General features: G+C 36.7%; 1 protein-coding gene across 2 annotated transcripts in view; it reads right to left on the minus strand.

Moving 5' to 3' along the window:
- Positions 1-18,978, minus strand: part of PRKG1 (protein kinase cGMP-dependent 1) — a 1,237,939-nt gene that overhangs the window by 432,163 nt on the left and 786,798 nt on the right. For both annotated transcript variants that reach the window (XM_082339465.1, XM_082339464.1), the window contains exon 4: positions 18,595-18,700. In XM_082339465.1, coding sequence (XP_082195591.1) covers positions 18,595-18,700 — 106 coding nt within the window. The remainder of the gene's footprint in view (positions 1-18,594; positions 18,701-18,978) is intronic.

Below are 18,978 nucleotides of genomic sequence, written 5' to 3' on the forward strand. Positions count from 1 at the left end.
TTTTATCCCAAGGAATACACTCATGAGAAATGAAGGCAGGTACTCACCAAAAGACACTTTTGGTGTCTTTGGTCAAGAAAGCTTTCAGGAAAAAAAAAAAAAAAAAGAAAAAGAAAGAAAGCTTCCAGTAGCTTTATTTACAAAAGTTCAAAACTGGAAAGAACTCAAATGACCATTGTCATTAAAATGGACAAATTGTGGCATATTTATATAGAGCAATAAAAAAAGAATGAACTACTGATACACACAACAGAAGAGATAGCTCTCTCAGACATAATGTTAAGCAAAATAAGCCAGCCACAGAAGAGTACATACTATATGATTCCATTCACATAAAGTCGAAAGACAGGCAAAACTAATCAATGATGGTCAAGCTCAGAATAATGGTCATCTTTGACAGAGGAGATTAACTGGGAAGCACACAGAAGAGCTTTCCAAGGACCTGAAAACATACTGTAACTTGATCTTGGTTACATGGGCATATAAATAGATAAGCATGCATTGATTTTTACTCTTAAGATTTGTGCACATTATAGTACATGTGGTATATTGCAATAAAAAATGCTTTTTAAATGTTATACCCAAATTAGGAAGTGTCTAACTTAATTTTTTCTCCCATCAAAGTACAGAGGATCTGTGGAAACCTTCTTCACACATCTGAAAACCCAACATGAAAAGAACGCTTAAGACCAACCCACAAGCTTTCCTTTTTAAAGCTGCATATCAGTCTCACTCCTCTCCAGGATCTTTTACTGACACTAACCATTCTCCACTGTCCAAGGGCAGTATGATTAGCACGTGCTCGGAATTCACAGCAAGTGCACATAAGTAGGTTGAAGTTGTGTTACCTACATTCTAAGGCTCTTTCTTATTACATCTACCCTATACCCTGGTCTCACAGAACCAAGAGTCCTTTTTTTTTTTTCTCTTAAGTTTATTTATTTATTTGTTTTTATTTTTGGCTGCATTGGGTCTTCATTGCTGCACGTGGGCTTTCTCTAGTTGCGGCGAGCGGGGGCTACTCTTCGTTGCCGTGCGCGGGCTTCTCATTGTAGTGGCTTCTCTTGTTGCAGAGCACTGGCTCTAGGCACACAGGCTTCAGTAGTTGTGGCACACGGGCTCTAGAGCACAGGCTCAGTAGTTGTGGAGCACGGGCTTAGTTGCTCCGTGGCATGTGGGATCTTCCTGGACCAGGGCTCAAACCTGTGTCCCCTGCATTGGCAGGAAGATTCTTAACCACTGCACCACCAGGGAAGCCCAGAACTAAGAGTCCTTTAATCTCAAGTAGAGAAGTCAATGTTTGACAGTATATGACGGCAAAGAAGAGTGTGGAAAGATTTAATATTAAATAACATGGAAAGATGTAATGTTACATTAACAACAACATTAAAAACTGTGTACACATCATGAGCACAATTAGGTAAAGCTTTCACATGAATAGAAAAATATAAGTAAAATCCTCAAATGCTGACAGCAGGTATCTTTTTGGAAAGTAACAATTTTCTCTCTCATTTTTTAGAATTTTTATAAAATATGCTTTATTTTATTAATCTATAACAGTTAAAATGAAATAATTTAGAAAAGCTATATTTTTAAAAGGTATTTGAAATCCATATAAAGCTATCTCCTATGCCTCAAATTTTCACGATTATGATGCCTTTAATTCTCAGTGCTTATGAATTTATTCTCAACTTCAGCTCTCCCCAAGTTATGGCTTTTTCCTGATATATCAAAATCTTTAGCTAAAATGATATTCCAGTGTGGTTCATTCACTGATTCTCTCCTAAGCACAGACCTTCAGCTTCACATAAACTCCAGATCTGTCCCTGTGTGCTGGGAGACTACTGACTTATTTCCCTGGTTTGCATTCGGCTCCTTCATCAACATCCCATTTCAACCTCAGGCCCACTTACTCCCCTAGACCATATTGTTTTTTCTGTCATCCCAAAACACTACCTGTTTACTTTATTGCACTCAACTTCAACTAATTACGGAGAGACCAAATTAATGGGTGTTGATGGCAGCAACAGACGAGCCAGGCAACACCAGGACAGGGATACAGGCAGGTTGGTGAAAAAAGATAGCAAGGTATACAGAAACATGGACATGATGGAGCTTGATGACAAAGCTAGTTTTGAAGGGACTTATGGATGCTGGGATTTCCACAGAGTAAACAACTAGAGCTTCAATAAGCGAGATCAAACATGTGGCTCAGACAAAAAGATCAGAAAAATAATGTCAGCCACAGAGTCCTGAAGTACTCCAGGTCTAATTCTATAGTTTTACTGTATATTTGTTAATTCTAAAATCTGCTTTGAATAATTCTGTCCTAATTTGAGCCTAAGAACCTGAAGTATGAATAAAGTCTGCCACTTTTCAGAAAAGGAAGAGTAATATGCACTAGAACCTCAGTCCACTACATTTGGAGTGGGCTAGGGTCTTTTCAAAGAGTCCTTATATGTCCAAAGAAGGAAATTAAGTTTTCATCTTCGGTTAGGGCATTAATCTAAAAATAAAAAGGCACTTTCACTTTATTTCTTTATTGACAAGTTATAAAATTTTCTGAAAGGAATCCTCTGTTTACTTGGAAGAGAGAAAAGTATGATAAAATATAATCAGGTCTTGTTAAGTTTATATAGGAAAAAAAACACTATTTAAAGAAGTTAATCATGTACTTTGAGATGCCAGAGCAATTTAATAAGAGCTATGAAGCATAATTATTAGTGGGAGGAGCTTCAAGATGGCAGAAGAGTAAGACGAGGAGATCACCTTCCTCCCCACAAATACTGCTAACAGATATAAAAGAGGAAATCGACAGTAACAAAATAATAGTAGGGAACTTTAACACCTCACTTACACCAATGGACAGATCATCCAAAATGAAAATAAATAAGGAAACAGAAGCTTTAAATGACACAATAGACCAGATAGATTTAATTGATATTTATAGGACGTTCCATCCAAAAACAGCAGATTACACTTTCTTCTCAAGTGCGCAGGGAACATTCTCCAGGATAGATCACATCTTGGGTCACAAATCAAGCCTCAGTAAATTTAAGAAAATTGAAATCATATCAAGCATCTTTTCTGACCACAACGTTGTGAGATTAGAAATCATTCACAGGGGAAATAAAATAAGAAACACAAACACATGGAGGCTAAAAAATGCATTACTAAATAACCAAGAGATCACTGAAGAAATCAAAGAGGAAATCAAAAAAAACCTAGAGACAAACGACAATGAAAACATGACGATCCAAAACCTATGGCATGCAGCAAAAGCAGTTCTAAGAGGGAAGTTTACAGCTATACAAGCCTACCTCAAGAAACAAGAAAAATCTCAAGTAAACAATCTAACCTGACACCTAAAGGAACTAGAGAAAGAACAAACAAAACCCAAAGTTAGCAGAAGGAAAGAAATCATAAAGATCAGAGCACAAATAAATGAAATAGAAACAAAGAAAACAATAGCAAAGATCAATAAAACTAAAAGCTGGTTCTTTGAGAAGATAAACAAAATTGATAAACCATTAGCCAGCCTCATCAAGAAAAGAGGGAGAGGACTCAAATCAATAAAATTAGAAATGAAAAAGGAGAAGTTACAACAGACACTACAGAAATACAAAGCATCCTAAGAGACTACTACAAGCAACTCTATGCCAATAAAATGGACAACCTGGAAGAAATGGACAAATTCTTAGAAAGGTATAATCTTCCAAGACTGAACCAGGAAGAAACAGAAAATATGAACAGACCAATCACAAGTAATGAAATTGAAACTGTGATTAAAAATCTTCCAACAAACAAAAGTCCAGGACCAGATGGCTTCACAGGTGAATTCTATCAAACATTTAGAGAAGAGTTAACACCCATCCTTATCAAACTCTTCCAAAAAATTGCAGAGGAAGGAACACTCCCAAACTCATTCTATGAGGCCACCATCACCCTGATACCAAAACCAGACAAACATACTACAAAAAAAGAAAATTACAGACCAATATCATGGATGAATATAGATGCAAAAATCCTCAACAAAATACTAGCAAACAGAATCCAACAACACATTAAAAGGATCATACACCACGATCAAGTGGGATTTATCCCAGGGATGCAAGGATTCTTCAATATACGCAAATCAATCAATGTGATACACCATATTAACAAATTGAAGAAGAAAAACCATATGAGCATCTCATTAGATGCAGAAAAAGCTTTTGACAAAATTCAACACCCATTTATGATAAAAGCTCTCCAGAAAGTGGGCATAGCGGGAACCTACCTCAACATAATAAAGGCCATATACGAAAAACCCACAGCAAACATCATTCTCAATGGTGAAAAACTGAAAGCATTTCCTCTAAGATCAGGAACAAGACAAGGATGTCCACTCTCACCACTATTATTCAACATAGTTTTGGAAAGTCCTAGCCACGGCAATCAGAGAAGAAAAAGAAATAAAAGGAATACAAATTGGAAAAGAAGAAGTAACACTGTCACTGTTTGCAGATGACATGATACTATACATAGAGAATCCTAAAAATGCCACCAGAAAACTACTAGAGCCAATCAATGAATTTGGTAAAGTTGCAGGATACAAAATTAATGCACAGAAATCTCTTGCATTCCTATACACTAATAATGAAAAATCTGAAAGTGAAATTATGGAAAAACTCCCATTTACCATTGCAACAAAAAGAATAAAATACCTAGGAATAAACCTACCTAGGGAGAGAAAAGACCTGTATGCAGAAAAGTATAAGACACTGATGAAAGAAATTAAAGGTGATACCAACAGATGGAGAGATATACCATGTTCTTGGATTGGAAGAATCAACATTGTGAAAATGACTATACTACGCAAAGCAACCTACATATTCAATGCAATCACTATCAAATTACCAATGGCATTTTTTTACAGAACTAGAACAAATCATCTCAAAATTTGTACGGAGACACAAAAGACCCCGAATAGCCAAAGCAGTCTTGAGGGAAAAAACGGAGCTGGAGGAATCAGACTCCCTGACTTCAGACTATACTACAAAGCTACAGTCATCAAGACAGTATGGTACTGGCACAAAAACAGAAATATAGATCAATGGAACAAGATAGAAAGCCCAGAGATAAACCCACGTACATATGGTCACCTTATCTTTGATAAAGGAGGCAAGAATATACAATGGAGAAAAGACAGCTTCTTCAATAAGTGGTGCTGGGAAAACTGGACAGCTACATGTAAAAGAATGAAATTAGAACACTTCCTAACACCATACACAAAAATAAACTCAAAATGGATTAAAGATCTAAATGTAAGGCCAGACACCTTCAAGCTCTTAGAGGAAACATAGGTAGAACACTATGTGACATAAATCACAGCAAGATCCTTTTTGACCCATCTTCTAGAGAAATGGAAATAAAAACAAACAAATGGGACCTAATGAAACTTCAAAGCTTTTGAACAGCAAAGGAAACCATAAACAAGACCAAAAGACAACCCTCAGAATGGGAGAAAATATTTGCAAATGAAGCAACTGACAAAGGATTAATCTCCAAAACATACAAGCAACTCATGCAGCTCAATATCAAAAAAAAAAAACAACCCAATCCAAAAATGGGCAGAAGACCTAAATAGACATTTCTCCAAAGAAGATATACAGATTGCCAACAAACACATGAAAGGATGCTCAACATCATTAATCATTAGAGAAATGCAAATCAAAACTATAATGAGATATCATCTCACACCGGTCAGAATGGCCATCATCAAAAAATCTACAAACAATAAATGCTGGAGAGGGTGTGGAGAAAGGGAACCCTCTTGCACTGTTGGTGGGAATGTAAATTGATACAGCCACTATGGAGAACAGTATGGAGGTTCCTTAAGAAACTAAAAATAGAACTACCATATGACCCAGCAATCCAACTACTGAGCATTTACCCTGAGAAAACCATAATTCAAAAAGAGTCATGTACCAAATTTTTCATTGCAGCTCTATTTACAATAGCCAGGACATGGAAGCAACCTAAGTGTCCATCAACAGATGAATGGATAAGGATGATGTGGCACATATATACAATGGAATATTACTCAGCCATAAAAAGGAACAAAATTGAGTCATTTGTTGAGACGTGGATGGATCTAGAGACTGTCGTACAGAGTGAAGTAAGTCAGAAAGAGAAAAACAAATATCGTATATTAACGCATGTGTGTGGAACCTAGAAAAATGGTACAGATGAACCGGTTTGCAGGGCAGAAGTTGAGACACAGATGTAGAGAACAAATGTATGGACACCAAGGGGGGAAAACCACAGTGGGGTGGGGATGGTGGTGTGCTGAATTGGGCGATTGGGATTGACACGTAGACACTGATGTGTATAAAATTGATGACTGATTAAAAAAAAAAAAAAAAGTCATGTACCACAATGTTCATTGCAGCTCTATTTACAATAACTAGGGCATAGAAACAACCTAAGTGTCCATCGACAGATGAATGGATAAAGAAGATGTGGCACATATATACAATGGAATATTACTCAGCCCTAAAAAGAAACAAAATTGAGTTATTTGTAGCGAGGTGGATGGAGCTAGAGACTGTCATACCGAGTGAAGTAAGTCAGAAAGAGAAAAACAAATACCGTATGCTAACACATATATATGGAATCTAAAAAAAAAAAAAATGGTTCTGAAGAACCTAGGGGCAGGGCAGGAAAAAAGACACAGACGTAGAGAATGGACTTGAGGACACGGGGAGGGGGAAGGTTAAGTTGGGACGAAGTGAGAGAGTGGCATGGACATATATACACTACCAAATGTAAAACAGATAGTTAGTGGGAAGCAGCTGCATAGCACAGGGAGATCAGCTCGGTGCTTTGTGACCACCTAGAGGGGTGGGATAGGGAGGGTGGGATAGGGAGGGTGGGAGGGAGGGAGATGCAAGAGGGAAGAGATATGGGGACATATGTAAATGATAACTGATTCACTTTGTTATAAAGCAGAAATTAACACACCATTGTAAAGCAAGTATACTCTAATAAAGATGTTAAAAAAAAAAAAAGGAACGAAACTGAGTTATTTGTAGTGAGGTGGATGGACCTAGAGACTGTCATACAGAGTGAAGTAAGTCAGAAAGAGAAAAACAAATACAGTATGCTAACACATATATATGGAATCTAAAAAAAGAAAAGAAAAAAAAAGGTCAGAAGAACCCAGGGGCAAGACGGGAATAAAGATGCAGACCTACTAGAGAATGGACTTGAGGATATGGGGAGGAGGAAGGGTAAGTTGGGACGAAGTGAGAGAGTGGCATGGACATATATACACTACCAAATGTAAAACAGATAGTGGGAAGCAGCCGCATAGCACAGGGAGATCAGCTCGGTGCTTTATGACTACCTAGAGGGGTGGGATAGGGAGTGTGGGAGGGAGGGAGATGCAAGAGGGAAGATATGGGGACATATGTATATGTATAACTGATTCACTTTGTTATAAAGCAGAAACTAACACACCATTGTAAAGCAAGTATACTCTAATAAAGATGTTAAAAAAAATTATTAGTGATAGAAAAATTCTCTCTTTTCTAAAATGCTTGATATTTTTTTTTTTTTTACTCAAACAGCATCTCTCTTGTCTTATTAGAGAGCTTCAAATTGAAGTAAAAATAACTTAGTGCTAGAGAGCCTAATTAACTAGCCATTAGAATTCTGAGAATCAGAGCTTAAGTCATCAAGAGTGAAGACTGAGTGAGCTGTCATTAGGGAGACAATACATCCTTAAACTAGGCTAAATGAATGAAAATTGTTTTCCTAGAGTAGACTCCAATTTTCATAGATTCATCTTATTTCTTATTCAATCCAAAAGGTCACTTTTATGTGTTTATATAGGTAACAAAACCTCATTTGGGCTAATTCTACACATCCAATATAGAATTCTTCATTTTGCCAAGTGGTCCTATCATTACTACTAAATACTTAGCACACTCTTCACCTTTTGTATTAAGTGTCTAAAAGTACTTAAAATATGAATTTATTATTTTTAACATAGCAGAATATATTGGTTTTAATCTACCCTTTTGATCACAACTTGTTTGTACCAAAACTTTACCCGTAAGAAGCTACTGACTACTTCTACATCTGAATGCAATTATTTATTGAGGGAAAAAAAGGAGGAGGAGGAGGAGAGGAAGAATAGGAGAAAGGTGGGAAGCAAAGAAGAAAGGGAAGAGGAAGAAAAGGAGGGAGAAAGGGAAGGAGGAAGGGAGGAAGGAAGGTTGGCTTAACGCCATTTAGAATAATATTCACTAGCTTTACTAAAAGATGAGCCAATAACTTCTTGCTGGTTAGGGTTTAGCTACTTTTCAGACTTATCTGTTGGATAGTCTTATAGTATGTTTTCATATTTTTATCCAGACGATATTGGAATATAGATTAACAATAACAACAGAAATCTCTCATTCCCTATAACTTCCCTGTCTCTAACACCAGGACATAATTTCAACAAAGAATGCTACTTCTAAGTATACAGAGTTTAGAGTGCATATGACCAAAAGAGATGAAATTTTTAAGAATTCAGAATTCCCTGCAACTAAAGTCCTTGAATTTTAATATGTTTCTTGTATTTCCTTAAATCTTGGCCATGTCTGTGTTAAATTTACTCATGGATTTAATTTCTTTCAAAAAATAAAACAAACAAATCCATCCTCTGAGGCAACTTTAATTTATCTCTGTTTGCACAACAGACCGGAGGACTTAAGGAGTTGTTTCCAAACATGGAATGCAATGTTTACCCATTGGACCCCATCCAGTCAACTGAGAAAACAGAATTTAATTTCTTGAAAAGTACTAAATAATTTTAAACCCTATGTATTTATACAATAACTGAAGTTACACTGCTTAATTGGAATCCTAGGCTTTGACATAAATATTCTATCATTTGTTGTATACATACAAATTTTAAAATACTATGCTTATCAGAAGATTTCAAAGAAAAAATATCCTCTCCCCTCTTTTTAAATAACTCTTCAAAACCTCAAGATTCCTTTCATATATGGATAGATGATTACACACAAATTAATGTTAGGAATTTTTTTCAATGGTTGAAATGCATCAAGAAATGAATTTCCAAATAAATTTTGTCATGATTTATCCTTGTGACTTTTTTTTTTTAATATGTTCACCAATTGGCACTTTTCTTCTATATATAAAAAAATAATAAATACTGATCTATTGATCTTCTGACATTATCCATTTTCAGGAAGTTGGCCTGATGTGATCAAGAGAACAAGGACTTTGGGAGTGGGTCTGGTTTTGAATCCAGCTGTGTGATGTTGGGAAAGCTTATCATTTTCATAACTCCAGTTGCCTCCTCAATAAAATGGGAATAACGCCAACTCCCTCAAAGAATCCCATGAAAGGTAAGTGAGATCATGTGTATAAAGTAGCAGGTGGGGGCTGTTTTGTTCTTGTTTCCTCCCTTGTCTCCTTCACTGCTCTGAAAACTCTCACTGTGGGGGAGTGATCAGAACTCAGCCCATCCTTCCGTTACCAGACATCATGCCAGCTGTTCCCTCTCATGGCCTCCCATTCCAGCGCACTTTCCCTACACCCGAGGCAAAGCAGAAAAGCAGGCCTGTCTGGTTTGGAGATACCCTTTCTGCTTAACAGCCAGATTCTAAGCTTAAGAGGTCCCCTTGGTAAAGTCATACTGGTAAATAAATTATGACTAACTTTATTCCAAGCAAAAAAACAAAAAAACACACACACAAAAACCCTAGAAACAGAAACTATGAGTCATACTTCTCCTTATTCATGCTTTTTCTAAACAAACTGATGTACTCTCCTCTTCCCAGGACAGATAAAACGTACAAGCTGAGACACATACTTTGTCTAAATCACCCGGATGTTTATACTTTGTCCCTTAACAGAGTTTCCTCATCCACACTCCAGATTCTCAGATTTCTCTCCAGCTCTGGGGAAGTAGATTTCTACATCTAGTGGAGAAATCTAGGTTGCCGGGATCCAAGGAGCTCCCGTCTTACTTTCCCTAAAAGCTCATGGATCCCTTCTGAACTTGTTCATTACAGAATAGTTCTCCTGATGGAAAACAACTCCCTCCCAGATGCACCAATCATCGGCATACAAAACATTTTAAAAAGATGGGACAGTAAGTAGCCTCAGTATGAAAGATACAGAAATGAAATAAGCTTCTAATATAGTATTGTAAATAAACTATACTTTAATAAAAAATAAAGAAGCCTCACTACAGAAATGATTTATAAGGATCAAAACTACAGCAATAAAATGGAGGAATATTAAACTGCTTTATCACGCTGCTTTAGTTTTTTAAACCCCAGAGTGTTGAGAAACTGTCCTAGGAACATGATGGAGGAAAGTCAGCCTACAATCCCCAAAGGGACACATCCTTTCAAGCTTAGACTCAGGAAGGAGCAGTATAATGAATCAATGTACTAAGTCCCTTAGCTGGGGCCTTGTCTTCCTCAGAGCCAAACGGTACTTGTCTGTATAAGACTCGTTACTTGACTTAAATGGACAATTTTAGCCACAAATACCATAAATCAGATATCTTATTAATTATTTGCAAGAATTAGAAGGAAGTCACACATGTGGAGGTGTGCCTATATGTAAACATTGTAGATGAATAATTTTAATCACTATATCATTATGCAAATATCAGATTACATTGTCTTTCTTTTTAAAAAGGATCAGTATGGAGACATTTGTGCAAATGCTAGATGACAACATGAAATTAATGGCCACTTTTACATTTATCTGCTCCTGTGTCACCTTTAATGAGAATGGATCCGTTACCATGAAATCGGCTGTGAGCAGGCCAACTTGAAAATGGTGTGAGAAAGTACCTCTTTATTCGTCACATTATTTGCCTTCAAATTAAAACTATGCCAGCTTTGCAAAGCTTAATTCTAATGCAGTTTTCACAATCTTCTAGAAAAGCTCTATTAAAGCTCAAAGCTTAAGAGCTTAAAAGGTCTGTCACTTATCCTTTGAAAATTTTTAAAAAAGGTCTAAAATCCCTAAAACTATTTTCATATGCACCTTCTTTTGCCATCTCTCCCTGTAAAATCTAGGGAAAGTGGGATCGTGATTTTGCTTTTCAGCAAATGTGATCTCAACAAGTTGATTAGACTATGTTGTTGTCCCTTACATAATTTGTGCCCAAAAAGTAGCATCATGATTTCTTCAGACTAAAGTGTACCAAAGATACTCCATCAATAAACGTCCAAATAGTGCAATTCCTTAAAGAAGTTCACAGAACTCAGCTTAACTAAGCAAGGACAGGTCCTGCCTAAAGACCACCATCTGTGCTTGAAGAGCTCCAGGCAGGAGGGTAGAAAGGAGCTTCAAGCCACAAACACTTTCCTCTGATGCCAAAAGACACTGACCCTGAGTTCTTGGTCATTTAATATCCATTTTAGTAATAATGGTGCCTGCTGACATACAGGTGGTGGATTTCCAAACATCACTGAGCCTAAGCAGTTCTAAGACATCATCACTTTTATTCATCACCATTTAAAGTGACAGCTCTCATGCTATTACAGAGCATTTATTTCTAAGAACATATCCTCGGGGGTGGGAGAAAGGAAAAAATTACTGAGGTTTGGGGAAAAGGCACTATTAGAGAAAAAAATTACAGTAAATGGGAAACCCAGATACACCAAGGACAAAGTCAACTACCCAAATCTCCAGGCAAAGTAAACGTAAATTTGTTGAGGAGGGCAGCAATGGGTGGGAACTAATATTTGAGTATCCAGCAGTTACTGAGGCAGTATGCGACCAAGTTTAGATGGTCAGTTCTGGAGCTACTGGCTTTACCCCTAACTAGCTGTGGAACTTTAACTCTTTGGCCTCAGTTTTCTCATCTGTAAAATGTAAATGTTAGTACTTAGTTAAAAGATTTTTCTTGAGGATTAAATAAGTTAATACATCTAAAGTGTTTTGAACATTGCTTAGCACACACTCAGTAAACATTTGCTCATATTATCGTATTTTGTTTATTCCCAATTATAATCCTTCACTGTGGGAGGGTACCCTATTTTTGGTTGTAGAAACAGAGTCAGTTTAAAGAAACTTGCCTAAGATTATATACCTATAAGATGCTGAATCCAAAATTTAAACAAATACTCTTTTCATAACAAGTCATACAAACATTTAAAATATTTGAAATATATTTTCTACCTTCATCTTATATCCTAGATCAATGATTCCCAAGAGTGGTCCCCAGACCAAAAACATGAGCATCACCTGAGAACTTGTTAAAAATGTCAATTTCCAGACCCCACCCCACATCTGTCATTCAAAACTGACCTTACAAGGGCAACTGTAAGCAGTTACTTTCTCTTCCTATGGACAATATAGCAATCTTAGCAGGAGTATTAAAACATATCCTAGAGGAATTGTGAAACACTGGAACATGTGTTGAGTCAAGATCGTGTTGAGTTATACGCTGGAGGTTTTGAACAAAAGACAGTTGAATTTCAGCTTTACCTGAGGGCAGAGAGCTGGATCAGTATATAGTTGACCCTTGAACAGCAGGGATTTGATCTGCATGGGTCCACTTTCATGCAAATTTTTTCCACAATAAACACTAGAGTGCCTCATGATGCATGGTTGGTTGAATCTGAGGATGTGGAATGGCAGATATGGAGAAACCATGGATACAGAGTGCTGACTATAAGTTATACTCAGATTTTTGAGTGCATGGGGGTTGGTGCCCGTAACCTCCACATTGTTCAAGGGTTAACTGTACTACCAATTATCCATGTGACTTTGGGCAACTCCCATAACCGATCTAGGCCTCGGCTCTCTCATTAGTGAAATGAGCAAGCTCTCATATCCCTTACAAGTTTGTATTCTACTCAAAGAACTCTAAATCTCTCCCTGTTTTTATAAATATGATAAACAATAAAAATCTGAGAAACAAGGTGACCTGGTGGATTGAGTTATAAGAAAATGAAATTTGGGGGTTTTTAAACTGGATCAGAGAAGGAAAAACTTGCAAGGCATTTAAAAATTTCATTACCCCAGGCCTAAAGTAAAAATATAGAGTACAGAAAAAAGTCTATATAATATCAAACTAATAATATAAGTATGTTACCTTCGTGGAGAGGCATAAAGAAAATACCACTAACCCACCCTCATGTTAAGTTTACTATAGAGAGCTTCATTAGAAGTTGTGAACCAACTGTGAACTTGAGTCCAGGTATGGTAGAATACTCAGACTGGGAATTCAGAAGCCTGCGTTCTAGGTTCTGTTTCTAACTGAACGTGAGCTTATTTTGGCCTCGGAGACTCAATTCCTTCACCTATAAAATGTGCACAGAGATGAAACTATATCTTGTCTTAGATTTTTCTAAAACTAAAATTTAATCATTATTGATGTATCAGACCAGACATGAAGATGCATCATTATGTAGGCTAGGTCGCTGCTAGTGACAGGTGTGGTCAAAACTACCAGATGAGAGAAATGTAAAGCAATTAAAGAGACATTTCAGGAAGGTTGGTCTGGGATATAGGCTGAAGTCATAGAGTCAACCCCAAATGAAATTATCCACAGTGAAGGTTATTCTGATATCCAAAGGATAGCATGAAGTTTCTAGAACAAAGTCATATTGCTTTTTTATAAAGGAATCACTTACTTTTCTAATATGCATATGTAAGTAACATTTAATTATATGTTAGATGTATATACAAGTATTATTGTTTTAGAGAATAAGGGGGAATAACAAACTAGATTTGGGCTTACTCCCTAGGAATGGACATATGGAATAAGGAACCTTTACACAGCATCAAAATGTATTCCACGGCTTTCAACAAGAAAACTGGGGCAGAAGGATTAATCAACAGAGTAGTTCTATGATTTGCCAAAGGCCCACTCCTCGTCTTGACACCTTGTATGTGGATGCTGCTACGGCCCTCATAGGGAGCCATTAGCTTTGGGCTTTGTTATAAATTAGCTTCCAGGAATCTGATCAGAGATCCCTGGAGAAGATCCACTCTTCTGCCCAAAGAGGGCCAAACCACATGACTGGTAGTTTTAAAATTGAAAAATACCTCCCAATTCCTCAACGGCTGGAGAGTCAGCTGAGAATCAAATAGGTAAAGAACTTCAAAATCCCTAAACTTTAAAATTCTATTTATTGAGAATACAACATGAAACTTGGTGGCTAATACTATTAATTTCTCTTTCAACCTAAGGAAGGTAAATCAGAAATTTGTAATTGTTTTGAGAGAGATCAGATTCTTTTTTCTGTCATAATGGCACACCATTTCCCGGGTGCTACACCATAGATCACCCTAGAAAATGCATCCATTCAAAGGGAGAGGAGTCTCTTAGGAGGATCTCCATTGGGAGGGAACACAGCATATAAGGAAATGAAGGCTCACCACGTGACTAGAGCAAAGCGGGAATGAGAAGACAAGGAAGGAGAAGAAGGAGAGTGAGATGAACCTAGGGAGGTCAGCAGTAGCCAAAGGAAGCAGGGCTTTGAAGACAGTGCCAAAGACCTACTTTATCTTAGGAGTGAGTAGTAGTCATGGAAAGGTTTTATGCAGAATGATGATGCGAGCATATCTGCCTTACCAAAAGATTCTTTAGTGGATCAAGAAAAGGTTTTTTGTGGGTCGACAGGCTTGATTGAGTAGCTTAAATTCCAAACAGTCCCTGCTGTGTCTCTGATTTGTCAGGGAGGCATTAAGATAAATAGAGGTTTAGCATCATCAGAGTTTGGGGCCAACAGAAAACCCAGTTCCTTCAAGCATATCCCAGTGGTCACACAGCTGCATTCTAATGCTCCTCCGGGTATAGATGTCTGTGCCAACAGTAGCACAGAGAATACGCTCAGAAAAAAGCAACACAAATTAACTCTGGCAGTTAACTCTGGCAGTTATTTTTCAGAATCCATCTGCAAAACAACAGCATTTTTCAGTAGCCAAAGAAGATGGAAAATGCATCTCACAAAATCGCTACTGGACCTATAGCAATCGTACCTTGCTTAGCAGCACTGCCTCTTGAATATTTTTTTTTTTTTGCTATGCTTGCATAGGAACATCTGTGTTTACATCAGGGAATGTGAAATATAAGCACAAAAGAGAAACGACTAAATAGGATTAAAGAACCAGAATCACGGTTTGATGTGGCGTTTAATAGCAAAGAGGAGGCCAGACCACATGACTGGTGGTTACAAAATGAGTAAGCACACTGGAATGAAAATAAAAACCGACTTTGATAATAAAGAAAAATCCTTGCATTTTGTCTGTGCATTTACATGCCTGATGTGTCCCCTTTTCTCACCCTCCAAATTTACTGCTTATTTAGAAAAGTGAAGAAGTGTGGTATGGGGAGATGAGCAGTGATACAGAATCACTCCTCTTTTAGCCTCTCCCTGCCCTTGAAGGTCCTCCATTAGGAAGGCATTCCAATGTACCATAGAGACCCTCACTGCGAAGAATTCTGACGATTTCTAATACCATCTGCTAGAGTTTTAATTTTTCTGATTGTGTCACAATTGCTTTAACTCCTTAACAAACTATAAAGTATATGTATCTATAGTAGAAAAATTCAGATGAAAGATTTAGCAAGCATATTAGAGAAAAACACCCCGCCATGCGCATACACACAAGCGCACGTGCACACACACACAGGCTGCTACAGAGGATTTAAGTATTAAGTCTATGTTTTTATGATAAAGTATGTCTTTCTAAACATGAAACCATGAAGTAAAAAGTTGGCTGACTTAACTATATAAAATTTTAAAGCTTTTACATAATGTGAGAGTGGTAAGCAGAATTTTAAAATCAACAATAAACAGGTCAATAAAAAATTCTGAAGTTATGGTAGAAAAGTTTAATTAATTTTTATCATCTTAGTTTTTGACAAGGTCTACATTTCCTTGGGGAATATTATGTCATCTCAACAGCCTTGCAAAATAAATGGCAGCAAGTATTATCCTGGGAAAGTGAAGGAGAAATGATTTACTCACTCTTAGTTTCACAAGTATAATAGCACAGGTCCCAAGACTAGAAGATCCCTATACTTGGTTTCATACTATGCCACCAGTGTCTTGAAATTTTTCACAATTTTTGCAAAAGGAGCCCTGAATTTTATTTTCCAGTGGGCCCTGCAAATTACGTACTCGTCCCACACTTACTGTCCTGTAAATTGCCTGTCTACAAAGTGGTAAGCTGTGTGCCAAAGAAGAAAACCAAGATGCTTAAGAAATAGCTCTAGTCCTGAAAAGTCTGCAGTTTAAAAGTAGAGAAGTTTAGCAGTGAGATTATAATAAAGTAGAAAATAACACACATGGTAGAAATGAAGCTCCGGAGAAGAAAGAGATTGCTTCCCAGTAGAACCATCAGTATCTGCGGAAAGGGCAGCTTTTAGTTAAATATAAAAAGAAGAGAGAGGCTTAAACATTGACAATGGAGGAGAAGGCAACAGAGGTAGTGTGCTATATAAAAGCACAAGGTCTGCCTGGGCACATGGAATCATTTGGTTTGCCTGGGGCAAGAAGAAACCTGGCTGAAAAAGCAGGCTGCCATTGGCTGTGGGAGGACCTTGAATACCCAGCTAATGAGGCTGTAACTAATTCAACAGGAACTGAGCCACTGAAGCATTGTAGAAAGAGAACCAGTTGGTCACAGTCATAATTTAGGAAGATTAAAGCTGGCCCCAGGCAACAGTGGTCATTTGTCACCTCTCTGGACTCCCAGCCCACTACTACATACACAAATGATGTGGACTTGATGTTTTACAGAGTGGCCAGATGAAGAGTGACATCAAAGTCAGTGCCTGTCTCTTTTAGTAAATCAGTTAAACTCCACTTGCTCTAAGCTGGCCAACAAGAAATGTTTACGCACTCTAAGAGAACCAACTTTTATTGTTTAAGGTTTGAATTGTCAAAATAGATGACAAATTTGGGCATCTCTGAGAATACAAAAATAAAAGTATATCCAGGGGTCAATTACACACTTACACACACACACACACACACACACACACACAGAGACATCTCCAATTTCCTGAAATTGTGCCTCTGAAGAGTTTTTGTTGGAGCCATGAAAGACAGCATTGGCACTCATTCCATTTCCTTATGAAAACTAACTTATGGAAGCTGAAACCAGCATCTTAAATACCCAGCTCTTAGGTATGTGAGACAAATAGTTAAGTGTCCCACAGACAAGCCTTTCACTGATTACCAATTGGGATCTTTCTCTATCAGGGCTGCATCACAAGAAATCAATAACTTGTACTTTAATAAAGGCTTAAAAATGAATATTCACTCTGTCTCTCTCTCTCTCTCCATTCACATACACACATCTATGCATCAGCACACATATCAACATATATATACATATATAACATACACAGATGGCACCTGAATAATTTAATTTCCTCGCAAACTATACTAATCTTCAAACAGAAGAAATTCACATTTCCACTTCTGTTTCATTCAATCACCTTTAGTAAAAAAACCAACACCTTGCCAATAAAGTAATTTTTTAATATGGTCTCACCTGATGTCATATTTGAATTTTATTGTCCTTTTACCAGGAATAAAGAAAAAATTATGTGGAAATAAAAAATGTAATCAGAAACAATAAGTTAACCAAAAGAAATACCCAAGTAAGGAACAGTAAAATTGCATTTAAGAAAATTCAATAGGTATCCATTAAGATTTTTCTATCATTGACACAAAATATGATTTTTTGACTCCATTTAAACCATTTCTTCACCAAAAATAAAAATATAAAATAAAAAGGCCAGTTTAACATTCTAGCTCTCAAAAATGAAATCTTAATTGGTGTTGCAATCCCATTTAGCTCACATACTCTGAACATCACTATTTAGTGATGGTTCTGTTTCAAAAGAAAAATTATACAAAATAACTATTTTTTGAAAAAAGTCAGTTTTCAATTCTTTTTAATGATGATATATATTCTTTAAAATAAAATAAGCATAGAGACAAAGAAATGAATTTCAGTGACTATCAGTATATTCCTAAGAAATGAAAGCTGGCGTTTTATTCCAATTCCTATGGTATACTGTTATTATGATAATATATAATATCAGGAAAAGAAAAGCTTTTGATACCTCAGAACTGCAACATAAAATGAATTTAATTTAGGAAATTAAATTCAGGATTAAAGGATAATAAACTTCTTCTTGGAACTTTTCATCTTAGTCATCTGATCTTTAATATAGAACCTCACACAAGAGATGATTCAGTCTTATACTGTGGGTTGCTTTAGAAGAGGTAAATATATTAACTGATCAACAGTTAGAGATGGACTCAATATCTTTTTTGTTGTCGTTGTTCCTGCAAATGCTCACCTGCTTCTCTCCTCTATGGGAGGATGTTGGATGAAACTCTGAAGTTCTGACTTAACCACCTATCATGAAATTTGGCAGCAGAAATAGAAAGAAGCCAGTCCAAAATCTTGTACTTCAACAAATTTGTAGGCTAATAAGACTGAGATAAAGGCAAAAAGTGTTCCCCGGGCTGCATTTCAGAGGAAGGTTGAAAAGACAATAAAACACTCTCAGGAGAAAAGAAAGCATCCTACCTTTTTAAAAATTCCATATACTCGGTATGCTTGATGAGTCCTGTCCTCATCATTATTGTTTGAAAACATTGTCGATCAATGGCCCAGAGTTTCACATTTACAAGAGCTGCAGAAAAAGAAAAAAAAAAAATAGGAAAAAAAATTAAAGTATTTCAACAGTGAATTATAATGTGCAAAAGCCATGAGTTATTCAGTGGAATAAAAATGATTAACCTTGGTTTAAAGCTAATATCATAATGCTATCCTATTTAGTTAAGAAGGCAACTATTCTTACAGACAAAATGTAGTTCATAATTTTCAATACTAGTGTTAATGTCTATAAGGAAGATTCCTGTTGCTCTTATGTCCTTAAGGGATGAGACGGTCTAAGAACACATTGAAAGT

Source organism: Balaenoptera borealis (genome assembly GCF_965194805.1).
Source record: "Balaenoptera borealis genome assembly, chromosome: 10".
Lineage (NCBI taxonomy): Eukaryota > Metazoa > Chordata > Mammalia > Artiodactyla > Balaenopteridae > Balaenoptera > Balaenoptera borealis.